The sequence below is a fragment of the Asterias amurensis genome, chromosome 4 (genome assembly GCF_032118995.1).
Source record: "Asterias amurensis chromosome 4, ASM3211899v1".
NCBI lineage: Eukaryota > Metazoa > Echinodermata > Asteroidea > Forcipulatida > Asteriidae > Asterias > Asterias amurensis.
Genome location: NC_092651.1, coordinates 2,222,065 through 2,239,258, shown reverse-complemented (window position 1 = coordinate 2,239,258; position 17,194 = coordinate 2,222,065). Strand labels below are relative to the sequence as shown.

The window sequence follows — 17,194 nt, the reverse complement described above, 5'->3', positions numbered from 1 at the left end:
GAAACGTCAAAACCCAGAACCAGTCAAAAAACACCAACAATCTCAACAACCAAACAATAGAGTAGTAAAAAAGAACTAAGTATAATGAAATTTTAACTAAAAAGTAAAACAAGATCAACAATAAAGATCAACAAAAACGGAATAACAAAATGGGGCTTGGCTTGCCACTACTGGTCAACAGAAAATAACCACGAGGGGAAAACAAAAACAACTTGTGTCATTCTTATTTATTTGTAACTCAATCATTTCGGCACAGCAATATAAAAAAGTTATCGCTACTTCAAACAAGCTGGTAAAGAAACCCAACAGGGTTAAATAAAAGAAAACTGTTGAATAAATGAACTTTGTTTGTTTAAATTGAGACCAACCTGAGAATGTTTATACAGACATCTTGACATTATTGACTTTGCTGCAACAGTCGGGTCCCCGACGCCCACAGTGACAATGACAGTTCTTATGCTGATTTCATTAAGTCTGGTTTGTCTTGTTATTGGTTACTCTGGTTTGAATTAAAGACAAATAAAATGTTTGTGTCATGATGGATTGCTTATTGATTTAACCTCTACCCCAAACATAGTGGTAGTTACCAGCAACAGCAACAATAAAACTGCAGTACAATTAATTCAAAAGTGAGCAAGGCACAACAAAATTAGCTAAGAACAGAAAAGTATTGTTTAGCAAAAAAATATCACCAGCCAAAGTTACATTAGAAATAGGTTTAGACAGCCTGTTGCCTTACTCAATTTATGCTTAGCAAACAATTTTGTCTGGCAGTTTTTCTGCTCAACAGCTTTATGAAGTTGGGCCCTGAAGGTAACATTAACTCCAGTGATTAACACCAGCAATGAAACCTTGTGTAATTTTGGCTGGTAACCAGTTTCTGTTAAGCAAGCTTTTTCTGTGCTTGGCAACTGTTCATGCTTACAGGCTTAATGCAATTGGTTCAAGATCTATCCTCAATAGATTTGGAATAAGCCATAGATAAAGTCAGAGAACATTCAGGCTAAAAAAGGGCCATTTTTAGAACAACAGCTACAATGCACAAACATTTGTTACCTCGTGTGTAAATAAAGCAACATTTAATTACTTTACACCCTCAAAATGTTCATTGAAATTTTAAACACGCCTTTCCAATAGTACATAAACATTAGCATACATACAAGACTGATTATGTACAAGGTTTTTAATGGGGGGGGGGGGGGGTAGTCAAATGTTCTAGATTTCATGAAACATTTGGTCCTCTAGTATTAAAGAAACGTATCATAAAAGGATGGTGCATCATTGGTTATTGGAAGAGATGGTCATTCCAATCCTCTAGTATTAAAGAACCATATCTTAAAGGGATGGTACATCATTGGTTATTGGAAGAGTATGTTCATTCAAATTCTCTTGTTTTCAACAAACATATCTTAAAGGGGTGGCATATCATCTTAAAAGGGTTGCACATCAATGGTTATTGGAAGAGAACAGTCATTCCAATCCTCTAGTTTTCAAAACACATATCATGAAGGGATGGTACATCATTTAGTTATTGGAAGAGTACATCCATTCCAATCTTCCAGTATTCAAGAAACATATAAGTTATAAGAATTCTCAAAATATAGGTCTTTATTATTCACACCGAAACTAGGGTTAAATTTTAGATGGGCACAAAGGGGTGCACAATGCCCTGCACATTAACAAATATAACAGCACTGTGCTATAATGCAAAACATTATTGATCATCAGCTGCCTTAAATTTACATATATTTGTCAATAAACTTTATTCTCATGATCAAACACTGCTTGTATAATATTATTTTTTTCTTCATAAAGTCACCTTTGGATCAATAACTGTTTAAATTTGAACATTCTAAAAGTTGCCCTTTTAGCCCAATTCACCCGATGTCATCATCACAATAATATTGGTTGTGCCTTTTTGTAGTCAATGTTCTTGTGTGTTACACAATACGCTGTGCACTTTAGGCAATGAGGCCTTTACAGTATTACCATAACTTGTACATGTGCAATTTGATTCCCAAAAGTAAGGGTGAGTGTAGCCCTGGCGGTCTTACACTTTCGTATTGTACTACAGTGACGTCCTAGTTATCAGGGTACATTTCTGGGGCGGAAAATTTTTACAGCTTCATAACTCAAATCTTACCTGCAAGAAGCCACTAATTTCAACAGATTCACATTCCATGGCAGCATATATTTTTCTGCGGTTGGTTTTGATCGCCATATATTCTTTACAAATCCGTCATTTTCATAAAATAATGCAGCTCCCAACGTTAAGGAATTCCCATATTTGTTCGTACACTCACAGTCTGCCGTGTATACGCAAGACCCAGAGCAGCGTTGCGTTTGCGTGTTAACGCTGTACAGTCAAGATACAATGACCATAAATATAGAATTAAAATAACTGGTTCTGGCATGGGACCGCCATTGGCCCATCTACTGTGTTCATTTTATGTGCGTAGCCGGCAGAACGTGACTTGTTGCCGTCAGCACTTGACATTCAGCGAGTCCAACCTATCTCCCGTGTTCATTTGATGTGCGTCGCCTTTCGAACGTGAAAATTTTACCGCGTCCATGGCGAACCAAAACTTTTTCTACTCTATTCTATGACCAAGAATTCATGCGTCTCTTCTTGCGTCTTGCACGCAAATGTATACGCATACGCACGGCAGCAGACAACACTGTGAGAGAGTACGATCAAACGGGAATTTCTTAGCATTGGGAGCTGCATTATTTCACGAAAATGCCGGATTTGTGAGAAATATATGAGGACCAAAACCCACAACAGAAAAATGTATGCCGCCATGGAATGTGAATCTGTTGAAATTAGTGGCTTAATGAGGTAAGATTTGAGTTATGAGGCTTTGAAAATTTTCCGCCCCAAAATAAGACTCTGTATCTGTGTACAGAGGAAGAGTCCTATAAATAGGGCTAGGGTGAGTTCTGCAGACAGTAGCTGCATGTGGCATACATGGGATCAACACTCAATACTCATTATTAAATACTCACTGCTTCACTGCCACTGTAATATGAGAGGTGTCTGCATCATCAACTTTGGTTGAGATAGTTAGGATCCTGTTACTGCAGTGGCCTTCTCAGCTACAGTAGTTTTCTGAGCAATGGCTGTGGAGTAATTTGGGGGTCCATGGTACGCCTTCACTGCTACTGTAATATCAGAGGTGTCTACATCATTGACCTCAGTTGAGATTGTTGAGATTTCAAATCCAATTCCAGCAGCACAAACTCAGTTATTGGTTGATGCATGAACAGCTTCATCCAGATTCCAGTTAGAGACTCAAACCCTGGTGCTCTCCTCTCACTTAAACTCCAGCAATAATCTCAACTTTCTCGTTGGACTTCTGGCCTGAGTTGCAACCAATGAGTACCCCTGGCACCACAGTCCACAGCCTGCTTGGTTCCCTGACGACCATACTTAGTGTGGTGATTTATCTCATTCTTGATACTATCAGTTTCTTTGTCAACCTGTGAAGATAGAGAAGCATTTATATTAATATTAAAGGCCGTGAAAAATGATAGCTTTGAGGGACGGAAACACATATACTTTATAAAACAAGCCCTACTGATTCCAAATAAAATATTACTTTACCATTATCTGTGTATTTGACCTTGAAAAAGAAGCGACAACCCTAGCACTCGCATGACCCCCTCTGCCCCAAAAACGTAAAAGTAGGACATTGAGATAATGATATGCACGTGACCCCAAAAACGTCATAAAGGAGATCGAGTCACGTGACGCGGAAGTACACTAGGAGCTTCAACGTGTGTGTGTATGCTTTGTTTTCGCCGTAGCGATGCGAGCTTCACAATTTTATCCTCTGGTTGTATCCCAGTTTAGTATCATTTAATCTTCGATTTGTGTATCTAAAGTTCAGTGCCGACACTATCAAAATGCCCAAATCGTGTGTTGTAGGCGGGTGCACACGTAATATACTGAAAAATCCCGAAGTATTTTGGTTGTTGTTTCCCCAAGATAGTGCACTACCAGCGAGCATGAGTTCGTTTCGTCAACAACACACGTTCCGACTTCACACTACATGTAGGTAGTTCATCTTTTGTCTGCTCGGCTCACTTCACCGATGATTGTATTGACGAAACAGTTAAGAACAAGCGAAGTCTTGGCTTGCCATTTCGGCTCAGACTTAAAGTTGGGTATGTCCCAAGCATCAAAGGACCAACAGTATCGGTCATGCATCAACGTCCGACACCGAGTACTTCGACGAGAATTCCTTCGACGTCCGCCGATGTGCAGACTCAGTCGGATGAGCCCGGCCCTAGCACAAGCACCGCAGAGAAGACATGGAGTACAGATCCTCGTAAGCGCTCTGGGGGAGCATACCTCAAAAGGGAAAGAGCAAGGGTATGTACAACCCACCGATTTCGTTTGTCCAATTATTCATAATCATGGTCATTGGGGAAAGTTTCAATGCGGTTGTAAATTTAACAGTAATTAATACAAAAATTTATCTGAAAATTTTTTCTATTTTTTTTTTAAGTCAATGCCATGCCATGGACTTCATTCAGCTTGAAGTAATTGAATTTTAAAACTGTTCTCTCATGGACCAGCATACACTGTATTTGTCACTAAAGGTTTGTACACCTTTTGTTGAATATTTTTCAGGGTCGGCTTCTGCCAAGAAAGTTGCAGCCATTCTGGACAGCACGTGGACAAGAAAGGATGTGAAAATGTTGTCGCCATCCATGCAGACATCCTCGGTGGAAGGCTTCCACTCGGTTATTAACCAGTACGCGCCTAAGATGTTTTCATTTTCGTATGAGGACATGTTATGCAGGTGAGCAAATTTGGTCTACATACTAGGTTTAACCATATACTTTAGAGGGTGGTTGCGGGGGGGGGTGTTGAGGTGCACTGCAGATCTCCCAAGGCTATCTGTAGTGTATGCCTTAGAAGCTGTGGGATGGGGAATTGACTAGAAAGAATAACTATGGGCCTGACCCCCCTAACTAATTTATGGGACCTGCCCTTGATTTTTGCAATTTTTCAAAGAGTAGATCATAATTGGCTGAAACTTTTAGGTTGGATGATTAAGGTGTAAAAACAAAATGTACATGTACAGTGCATTAGTATTTTGTGCATTCCACTAGCTTTCATTTAAAGGTTCGGCCAAGGTTTTGGCAGTACATACTGCAACACCATGCATTTTATCATACAAGTACATCCTTGTTTATTTCAGAATATACCTTGCTGTGCTTCATTTCAACGAGAACACCAACAGGGCACAGGCCATGGACAGGGAGGGCAATCCAGCATTCAGCATTCGCTATCCAAGGGCCAAGCAGACCACGGGGGGATATACTGTCAGGAAGGTGCTCATAAAGGCCACTCACAGTAAGTGCATGGTTGTGTGCAAGTACATACATATGCTGGCACAAGAGGTGTTCTTGTCCTGATTAATAATTTCTTTGCAAACAAACTTCAACTGATCTAAGTAATTTTTACTTTTTATTTGGGGCACAGTACAAAGACTAAATTTCTGTAAGATACAGTTGATGTTCAAGTCTCCTTTTTTTACAGTTTATTTCAAATGAACAACTTCTTTGTTTTGGGGGCACCCCCTTATTTTTGTGTATAAAATTTTCCTTGTTTCACAATTTGCGCCTAGTTTTTCACCCTTCACATTCCTCTAGCAATATTTTGCATGCATCAAAGTTAACCAATTGATTAGGCAAATCCACATGAAGTTTTATGTGCACTTTGTGGGTTGTGTCCTTATAATTGATTTTATTACATTATAGATTTCAGCAAGAGGATCATGGAAAAGGTTCTGTTACTCTGCGCAGCTGGGGCAGACACCAGAGCCAAGTACCCGGAGCTGAAGGCAAATCCTGGATATCTAACAGCAAAGGTAACTCGCCCTGACAAAACACAGGCTGTGAAAGAATTTGTGTCAAGGTTTGGTAAAGCGGTGGAGCCTGTAGGAAGACCAGAGGGGACTGAAGGTGTGGTTGTTCCAGCAAGTATGGCAACAAAGAAGAAGAAGAAGAGCAAGCATGCTGACAAAAGGCATACTGAGGGCCAACAAGAGGGAGAACCTTCATCCAGAAAGAAACGCAAGAAGTAAACGCCAAGTTGCCGCTAGCACATTCTTTGTGATTTTGTTAAAGTTGTGTGTAAACCAACAGGGTACATTGAAAACTTGTGGATAAGGACTGTTGCAACTAACACAAAATTGGAAGTTTTTTGGTTTTAATACCTTTGATAAATTCTTGTGAAACATTACAGTAGATACTGGCAAGGCATGTACCGACCTACAAAATTGCCACAAAAAATATCAACTTGGAATGCTGCGTTTGCCTGGTTTAAATAAGCTAAATGTTTACGTGCACAATCTTTATTATACTGTTGCCCACTTCTGAACAAAACACAAGAATTCGTCAAATGTGGTCAGTTTCATATTTCTAAAAAGAAACACAATAAGATGTTCTGTGTGAAACACTCAACTGTCAAAGAAACACAAAGAGAACTGGATATTTGGGACCCAAGAATTTACTCTTTGTAAGCAGGACTTCCTTGTTAAGGTGATTTTTAATGACTCGACCAACCTGTTGTACTAAAAATAAAAAAACCACAAGATTTAATAAATCGCAGTGCCAATTTTGAACTAAGTGAAAGATTTTTTTTGAAATTTTATTTTGCCCATGAAATTGGTGTGTCTGCATTCCACTGCTCAGTGGGAAGATGTAGTTTAGTTTGTTACAGGTAATACAGTGAAGATGCCTCTGACAGTGATTTTATCAAAATTCTCAAGATAAAAAAAAACATGCTTCCAAAACAAAGGTTCATGAATGCAACCTGTGCCTTGGGGTATTGAAAAAGTCGAAATGGCATCTCACACCCTTTTTCCTCAAACAAAAATTTTGGATTATCGTCAGTCATAATATTTTCTCAATTTGTCAGTGTAGGGACCCATTTGCTGCAGTATATATGGGTGGGTGGGTGGGTGGGGGTGACGACACAACAGAGCATAATCCTTTGATATTCATTATGCATTCATTTCAGCATGCATTTATTGTTACTTGGTTTGCACACTAGAATACTATTCGACTGAACTCAACCAATATAACTAGCCATGGCTACCACTACATTTTTAAATAAAAATGCAACAACATATTTTTTAAATTTGACATCGTGGTGAGCTTGAATTTTAACAAACACATGTACTTGTGCTGTATAATTGTACATTTTTTTTATTGTAAAGTACAAATTCTGTTTTATTTTTCCTACTCATCCATGAGTGCATCACAAAAATGAATTTAACATGGCATTCCCTCAAATATATTTAGTCCAAAACTTTGAATGTAAAATATTTTGTGTAAAAAAATAATAAAAAAATGCAAAGGCCTCTTTTGTTAACTTTACAAAAACGCTTGACCGTTCAAACTCATTTTTGAAAGACTACATCATATTTACATTGTAAACTGTATATTTACTCCTAAACCATGTAAAAGTGTTACTGATATCCAGTTATGTGTTACTATATTGTAAATCTACATGTCATCAAGGTCAGGAAATCTAAACCCTTCATAGTTGCCTCCTTCATCGGGGAAAGTCGTTCTGGTTATCCCCATTATGCATGCTGGGAGGGGCACTCTGTTGTGTCTTCCAAGGTAACCATAACACCACCTGATCACCTGCCGATAAGACACATGTCTGTTCCTTCTGTGAAATAAAAAATAATACCGTTCTGTTTTACAATCAACAAACTGTATATCATTTGTCCATTTGTTACGTTGAATTGACCAGTGTTCTAGCCAGTATCAGTGTTACCAGGATAAGTGGGATTGACGAAATGGGCTCAAACAAGGAATATTGGGCTTATCAAGAGAGTCGTCTTTACTTTGGGGGTGGGAAAAGTGTCCTGATACATGTTCATGTATGTCACGTTTCTCATAAAATAGATTATCTGAATATAATAACCAGGTTGTGTGTTTCTATTTCGGTTCAAAAATCTTACAGAAAAAAAAGTTGAAATTTAAAAACATTGGATATTAACTCTTACCGTGGAAGGTCACCTTCAACAGCTCTAGCCCCTTACTGTTGTCGGTACGCATAGTATGCTGTCTCTAGTGTTCCGGGGTTCAGACATGTAGCCGAAGACCAGGGATGGTCTGTAAAACAACTGAAACCCTCAGTGTCGACTCCAGTATGAACGATTTTCTCCTGTATGGCTGCAATCTCTTTACAGCAAATGCAGTTGTGAACGAACTCCATCACCACACATTTACCACAGGAACACCTTCAATTCAAAAAGCAAGACAATTAAATAGTCAGACATTTTTTAGAGAACTGTGGCATGGAATTTAACTCAACATTCATGTACACAACTGAATTTCACTTGGTTGACACCATGACAAATTAGACACTAACAGTTACGGAAAACTACTCACAAACAAAGCTGTCTTTGCATTGTATGATGCATGATTGTGTAGATATAGACGAGCGAGTATAAAGGCCTATGATTTTATGAGCCAAATGACCAGGTATACACACATGGGTACGTGTTTTGCCCTCATCAATATCAGCAAAAGCCTACATACACAGGCTATGTAAAATCAGTGAACTATACTATGTCAATTATTCAGAAATTAAAATTACCAGTCGGTATTGTTCAATCGCTCGTTGTTGGCAGCTTGGTCATTCCCATCTTGTTCTTCATCGGGGTCGGCGTCATCAGCAGCAGCAGCGTCACCTTGCTGTTGGCGTGGTCTTGCCAGTGGCTCGAATCTATATGGTTCAGCCCCACGAACCACATCCTCATCGTCTGGCTCAACGTCATCGCTGTCTCCCGATCCCCCTGAAATACTTTCAGATCCTTCACTGAAACCATCAGAATCTACACTGATTTCTTCCCAAAATTCGTCACCGGAGTTTTCAGAGTCTGACATGTTTACTTCGTCGAGGAAAGAATCGGCGGACAATACACGCACATTACATGTGGGGCTTGCGTAGCGTGCGTGAGTTGTATGGGTACCAGACTTAGTCAGTCTCCTTTATGACGTCACAGCCATTGCGCAACAACCAATCGTGACCTCTGCATTTTCAGAATCGCGACGCGCGGGCTTTTTAAAAAATCCTTGTTTTAATCTTTTTACAATTTCGAGAAATTATCTTTGTATACTTATATATTGTGTTTGATACATCAGCAACTAGATTTTGAAAGTGGATTGAATGGAAACTTCTCATTTTCCACGCACTTTAATATTAAAGTCTTATATAGCGCACGTATCTACCAACAAGGAATTCAAGGCGCCTGTGATATACATTTTAAGAGAAAGATAGGTTTTAAAGTTATGAATTCTGAGACCCAATTATGTAGCACATTATAAGGGTTGACAAGGTGCTACACGGCATACAGCAGCCACAGCCATAAACACCGGGGTGAACCCCGTCACTATTTGACAAGTGCACTGAGTTCTTTTACGTGAAATTAAACAACACACTTAACCAACAGCATGACGTCCCATCTGAAGGACGAAGCAATGGTTTAGTGATTTGCTTGAGGACACTAGTGTTACGACAGGGACTCGAACCCACACTCTGTTGATCAGAAACAACAGAGTTTGAATTCGGTGCTCTTGACCCTTCGGCCACGACACTTCCATCGACTAAAAGCTAGCTCAAAAAAAAAGTATTTTAAAATTCTAAAGATTGAACTTTGTACCTTAAAGCCACTGGACACTTTCTGAACAGAACAAAAATTAAAAGTTCACAGATTTACAAATAACTTACAGGGTTTACAGAAGGTAATGGTGAAAGACTTCCATTGAAATATTTTTCCATGAAATGCTTTACTTTTTGTGAAAACAATACAACAATTATTAATTCTCAATATCGAGGATAATTGATTTTTTTTAAACACATGTCATAACACGGTGAAACGTGCGGAAACAAGAATAGGTTTCCCGGTATTTTCTCCCGACTCCGATGACCGATTGAGCCTACATTTTCACAGGTTTGTTATTTTATATATAAGTTGTGATACAGGAAGTGTGGGCCATTGGACAGTACTGTTTACTGATGTTGTGCGATTGCTTCAAAAGAAAAGACGATAGTTTTAATTTAACAGTTTTGTGTATTCATTTCTGTTGTGATAAGAAAACAAGTATGACATTAAAGGCAGTGGACACTCTTGGTAATTACTCAAAATAGGTATTAGAATAAAACCTAACTTGGTAACGAGTAATGGGGAGAGGTTGATAGTATACAACTTTGTGAGAAATGGCTCCCTCTGAAGTAACATAGTTTTTGAGAAATAAGTAAATTTCCACGAATTTGATTTCGAAACCTCAGATTTAGAATTTGAGGTCTCGAAATCAAGCATCTGAAAGCACACAACTTTGTGTGACAAAAGTGTTTTTTCTTCCATTTTTATCTTGCCACTTCGACAACCGTTTGAGCTCAAATTTTCACAAGGTTGTTATTGTATGCATATGTTGAGATACACCGAGTGAGAAGACTGATCTTTGACAATTACCAATAGTGTCCAGTGTCTTCAAGTAAGATTTCAAACTTTGCATGGTGGAAACACGATATAGTAAAAGTTTGAGGCAACACCATGTAATGATAATATCTAAATGAGCATACTGATCAAAAAGTCGTGTTGAAACCACGGGTTCCTTTCAGAACCAACCACACTCATTTATAGGTTACATGGTGTTACCGCAAACAGTTGCTATATAAGTATGACAAGTTCATACAAGTTCATACCTCATTATATGATGCAATAAATACATGTACATAGTTACTGTGTATTCTTTTCTTAAGAAATGAACTTTGTTTTCCACAAAATGAGCAATAATTGTGGATGTATTTACCTCATCAATTGTGCGGTGCAGCTTTGTCTCAACACCACCAAATCGTTATATACTTCATCATCAGTCTGTTAGTTCATATCCTTCTTCTCGCTGATGGTAAGATGCATTGACATTAACTGTTGGGGGTCAAGAAGTTTGGGAATGAGGTTATAGACTAGTAGACTAGAACGATAAGTTGGTTCAACATAGTTTGACAACAAGAATAATAACTAAGACAGGGACAGATTATGATACAAGCTTGAACAGTCAGGAACAAAATAGGTCCACATAATGTACAGCATTGAAAAAACTACCAGGACTTTCTGTGTCAACACAGTAATTTTTACAATGTTCAAGGATAAATGAAGAACAAAGCACACACAAAGATAAAACCAAACGCCACCTTTATTTTAGATGTTTTGTGATGCAACCATAGGCCAACTTGAGGGGGGAAACTTGATAAAAGTTGGGGGGGCACCCCCAGGAATGATGCCCATGAGCTTCATGATAAAGGTGGTCAAAAACATGTGCGGGACATTTGATATTATGTCCCCTACCACTGTCCCCCCCACTTTGATTGATTTTTATGCAGTACTGATACATGTAGGCCTAAGGGTATTTAAGATTCTGTGGTGCACTCAGCAGCCACTGCTAGAAACACCGAGGCAAACCCCTTCTCTTATAGCATTAAGTGTAACTGCCTTCGATTTCATTAAACTCTTTCTAACTGATGATTAGACATAGGCTTTCAGACCTTTTAAGTTCCGTAACCATAGATGTTGAACCATCATAATTTGGTAGGAGTTTCATATTTGTCAGCTGCTGGGCTCTTCTTACATTAGTTAGCACAGGACCTGCGATCCTTTGTTGCTAGGGGGGGGGGGGGCATTGTACTGAAATGCTCAATACACATTGGTGTAAGGTAAAATCAGTGTTAATCCCTATCAAAGATGCCAGTGTGGCACCTGCTGCTAACACCTATGATTCAAACTGCCTCTAGCCATCGGGAAAGACATCTGAATTATCAAGGTCCCTTTATTAAAATAAATATTATATATACCGTTATCCACAGTTAACCAATATAATTCAAACTTGCTCCTTGTCACTGGGTGAGCTCATTGGCCTAGCAATTAAGATCTACTCTAGAATGAGGAAGGTGGACTACTATCTCAACTTCTTCAGTATTTCAATATGATTCAAACTTGCTCCCTGACACTAGGTGAGCTCATTGGCCTAGCAATTAAGATCTACTCTAGAATGTGGAAGGTGGACTACTATCTCAACTGCTTCAGTATTTCAATATGATTCAAACTTGCTCCTTGTCACAGGATGAGCTCATTGGCCTAGCAGTTAAGATCTACTCTAGAATGAGGAAGGTGGACTACCATCTCAACTGACTCACTACTTTAATATGATTCAAACTTGCTCCTTGTCACTGGGTGAGCTCATTGGCCTAGCAGTTAAGATCTACTCTAGAATGAGGAAGGTGGACTACTATCTCAACTTCTTCAGTATTTCAATATGATTCAAACTTGCTCCTTGTCACAGGATGAGCTCATTGGCCTAGCAGTTAAGATCTACTCTAGAATGAGGAAGGTGGACTACCATCTCAACTGACTCGCTACTTTAATATGATTCAAACTTGCTCCCTGACACTAGGTGAGCTCATTGGCCTAGCAGTTAAGATCTACTCTAGAATGAGGAAGGTGGACTACTATCTCAACTTCTTCAGTATTTCAATATGATTCAAACTTGCTCCTTGTCACAGGATGAGCTCATTGGCCTAGCAGTTAAGATCTACTCTAGAATAAGGAAGGTGGACTACCATCTCAACTGACTCGCTACTTTAATATGACTCAAACTTGCTCCCTGACACTAGGTGAGCTCATTGGCCTAGCAGTTAAGATCTACTCTAGAATGAGGAAGGTGGACTACTATCTCAACTGCCTCAGTATTTTAATATGATTCAAACTTGCTCCTTGTCACTGGGTGAGCTCATTGGCCTAGCAGTTAAGATCTACTCTAGAATGAGGAAGGTGGACTACCATCTCAACTGCTTCAGTATTTCAATATGATTCAAACTTGCTCCTTGTCACAGGGTGAGCTCATTGGCCTAGCAATTAAGATCTACTCTAGAATGAGGAAGGTGGACTACCATCTCAACTGTATCACTACTTTAATATGATTCAAACTTGCTCCTTGTCACAGGGTGAGCTCATTGGCCTAGCAGTTAAGATCTACTCTAGAATTAGGAAGGTGGACTACCATCTCAACTGCTTCAGTATTTCAATATGATTCAAACTTGCTGCTTGTCACTGGGTGAGCTCATTGGCCTAGCAGTTAAGATCTACTCTAGTATGAGAGAAGGTGGACTACCATCTCAACTGACTCACTACTTTAATATGATTCAAACTTGCTCCTTGTCACAGGGTGAGCTCATTGGCCTAGCATTTAAGATCTACTCTAGAATTAGGAAGGTGGACTACCATCTCAACTGCTTCAGTATTTCAATATGATTCAAACTTGCTCCTTGTCACTGGGTGAGCTCATTGGCCTAGCAGTTAAGATCTACTCTAGAATGAGGAAGGTGGACTACTATCTCAACTTCTTCAGTATTTCAATATGATTCAAACTTGCTCCTTGTCACAAGATGAGCTCATTGGCCTAGCAGTTAAGATCTACTCTAGAATGAGGAAGGTGGACTACCATCTCAACTGACTCACTACTTTAATATGATTCAAACTTGCTCCTTGTCACTGGGTGAGCTCATTGGCCTAGCAGTTAAGATCTACTCTAGAATGAGGAAGGTGGACTACTATCTCAACTTCTTCAGTATTTCAATATGATTCAAACTTGCTCCCTGACACTAGGTGAGCTCATTGGCCTAGCAGTTAAGATCTACTCTAGAATGAGGAAGGTGGACTACCATCTCAACTGCCTCAGTATTTTAATATGATTCAAACTTGCTCCTTGTCACTGGGTGAGCTCATTGGCCTAGCAGTTAAGATCTACACTAGAATGTGGAAGGTGGACTACCATCTCAACTGCTTCAGTATTTCAATATGATTCAAACTTGCTCCTTGTCACAGGGTGAGCTCATTGGCCTAGCAATTAAGATCTACTCTAGAATGAGGAAGGTGGACTACCATCTCAACTGTCTCACTACTTTAATATGATTCAAACTTGCTCCTTGTCACAGGGTGAGCTCATTGGCCTAGCAGTTAAGATCTACTCTAGAATTAGGAAGGTGGACTATCATCTCAACTGCTTCAGTATTTCAATATGATTCAAACTTGCTGCTTGTCACTGGGTGAGCTCATTGGCCTAGCAGTTAAGATCTACTCTAGTATGAGAGAAGGTGGACTACCATCTCAACTGCTTCAGTATTTCAATATGATTCAAACTTGCTGCTTGTCACTGGGTGAGCTCATTGGCTTAGCAGTTAAAATCTACTCTAGTATGAGAGAAGGTGGACTACCATCTCAACTGCCTCAGTATTTCAATATGATTCAAACTTGCTTCTTGTCACTGGGTGAGCTCATTGGCCTAGCAGTTAAGATCTACTCTAGTATGAGAGAAGGTGGACTACCATCTCAACTGCCTCAGTATTTCAATATGATTCAAACTTGCTCCTTGTCACAAGATGAGCTCATTGGCCTAGCAGTTAAGATCTACTCTAGAATGAGAAAGGTGGGCTACCATCTCAACTGCCTCAGTATTTCAGTATGATTCAAACTTGCTCCTTGTCACTGGGTGAGCTCATTGGCCGGGCAGTTAAGATGTACTCTAGAATGAGGAAGGTGGACTACCATCTCAACTGCTTCAGTATTTAAGTATGATTCAAACTTGCTCCTTGTCACTGGGTGAGCTCATTGGCCGAGCAGTTAAGATCTTAAAGTTAAGATCTATGCTTAAAGAATATTAGTAAGCAACACTCTCAGCAGCAGAATGTTATTTGGCAGTGGATTTGTCTGCACACCTATTTCCTGACTCTAAGACACACCACATGGTTCCTCTCATCTCATATGTCATACCTGATTTCTTTGGTCTAGTTCATGCTCAAGCAGTGACATCATCTGCTTCAGCTTTAGACTCCCACACTCCTCATCCTAAAGACACTGAACTAGACTTGAGTTCTCCTTCTGTAAAGAACAAAGATGAGAAAGAGGGTAGATGATTAGAAAGTGAAATCCAGTAGAATCCAACCAATGATGATCCTTACACCGAGTTCAGGATCTTATTCATGAGAACCATCTTTTGTCTGAGGTTCATTTGACTCTCCACAGGACTCTGAAAGCAGTGAGTATACAGCACTTATCACACATCAATGAGAGGGTCAAACTAAAATAAGATTATTCGTTATCCCAGCCTGGCTATCATGGGCAGCGCTGTATTGATACTTCTCATCACTAAACCCAAGGAAGGGATGAGCTGCAAAACATCGCTGATTGGCTACATTTGAATTGGTTCATAGGGTAATTTCAGTTCAACAAGCTCAAATTTCAGCTCGATCTGATAAACGGTTTTCGCGTTACTGCACACTCTTTCTTGCTGATTCCGGTCAAAATGCGCACGACCTCAAAATTCAATTGATCATTAATCGATTAACACTTGGTCAAATTGGTTGAAATTGGTGTCTTTGGAAAAGAAATTGCACAAGCTTTCTAAATCTGCCATTACTTTCTCCGGATAAAAAATATCTAAAGGCAAAATGTCCGATGGTGTTTGTACTTCAGACAACAAATATAAGTATGTAACCATTTAAATTCTTTAACTTCATTGTTTTACTTCAGAAAAGATTTGAGCTTCTTCAAGATCGATAAAGTAACTTCAATTATTCCTAAACATTTTTAAAGCAAGGAATTATCTCTTAGCTCAGAGCAGTTCGTACTAGACAGTCAAAATGAGGGAGAAAGAAAATGAAATAAATCTCCACTTGACAGAAATAATAATAGAGTAAGAATCATCTCCAGATTTATTGACAATGTCAAAAGTTGGGAATACACTTTGCTTTAGAGATTAATCCAAGCAACTTTTCATGAGCAATAATCCACTGCAATGTCAATCTTAACATACAGATCAAACTTACTCAAAACAAACTTAAACCATGTAAACTATACTACTTTTTGTATGCAGTAACAACAGCGTAAACCAGTCTTGATTATCAAGTAAAATGTATTTCCAATATTGGTCAAAAAGCAAGCCAATACAGTAATAGTCTTTAAATCATTTTTGATCATAAAACATACCTGTCTCCTAACATAAAAGCAAATCCAGATAGTTGGAAGTATCAGCAATACAACTACTCCTAATAACTTCATAAAACAAATCTTGATTATATACAATGAATCTAAAGTTAAATGCAAATTTTCAATACTGAAAGTTATGAGTTCTGAGACCAAATTGTGTATCACCTTAAAGGGTTTAAAAGGTGCTACGGTGCATAATGTAATAGCTACAGCCACGAACACCGAGGTGAGCCCCTTCTCTTTTTGATAAGTACACATGGGATCAATGGCTTTACGTCCCATCTGAAGGACGAAGCAATGGTCAAGTGTCTTGCTTAAGGGCACAAGTGTCACGGCTGGGGGATTCGAACCCACACTCTGCTGATCAGAAACACAAGAGTTTGAATTCTTTGCTCTTAACCACTTGGCCAAGACACTTCTACAGAAAACAATCTTGATTATACAATGAAACTAAAGTTACCCCTTTATTTTAGGTAAATACCAAACTCATATAAACGATGTACAAAGTGTTTGTATTTATATGACTTGATTATAATGTACATCTGTTTCTTAAAGGCACTGGACACGTTTTGTAAAATGTTAAAGACCAGTATTCTCACTTGGTGTATCCCAACACATGCATAGCATAACAGACCTGTGGAAATTTGGGTTCAACTGGTCATCGAATTTGCAAGAGAATAAAGAAAGAAAATGCACCCTTGTTGCAACACTTAGCGTACTTTCAGATGCGTAAAAAAAGGCTTTAGACCTGAAGTAGTTCAGTATTTTAGAGAGAAAAAATACCTCTTTCTTTAAAACCATGTTACTTCAGAGGGATCTGTTACCCACAAGGTTTCGTACAATCAACCACTCTCCATTGCTCGTTACAAAGTAAGTTTTTATGCCAACAATTTTTTTGAGTAATTGCTAAAAGTGTCCAGTGCAATTAACATAAAAGCAAATCAAGATAGTTGGAACTTGAAAGTACTAAAATTGCTTCCACTATTAACTACAGAAAACTATCTTGATTATACAATGAAACTAAAGTAAACTCCTTTCATAGGTTAATATCAAACTCATATACATGTATGATGTAAGTAGTATTTATATTTATATGACTTGATTATAATGTACAC

At 38.8% G+C, this 17,194-nt stretch overlaps 1 protein-coding gene and 1 pseudogene across 1 annotated transcript; one reads left to right on the top strand and one right to left on the bottom strand.

Annotated features, from left to right (window-relative positions):
• Positions 1–3,757: 3,757 nt before the first annotated feature.
• On the top strand, positions 3,758–6,969 carry LOC139936701 (uncharacterized). The gene is made up of 4 exons (XM_071931576.1): positions 3,758–4,375; positions 4,637–4,808; positions 5,211–5,365; positions 5,773–6,969. Exons 2-4 carry the CDS (start codon positions 4,702–4,704, stop codon positions 6,096–6,098), a joined length of 588 nt encoding a protein of 195 aa, XP_071787677.1. The 5' UTR covers positions 3,758–4,375; positions 4,637–4,701; the 3' UTR covers positions 6,099–6,969.
• Positions 6,970–7,463: 494 nt separating this feature from the next.
• LOC139936077 (uncharacterized) lies at positions 7,464–9,207 on the bottom strand (annotated as a pseudogene).
• Positions 9,208–17,194: the final 7,987 nt, after the last annotated feature.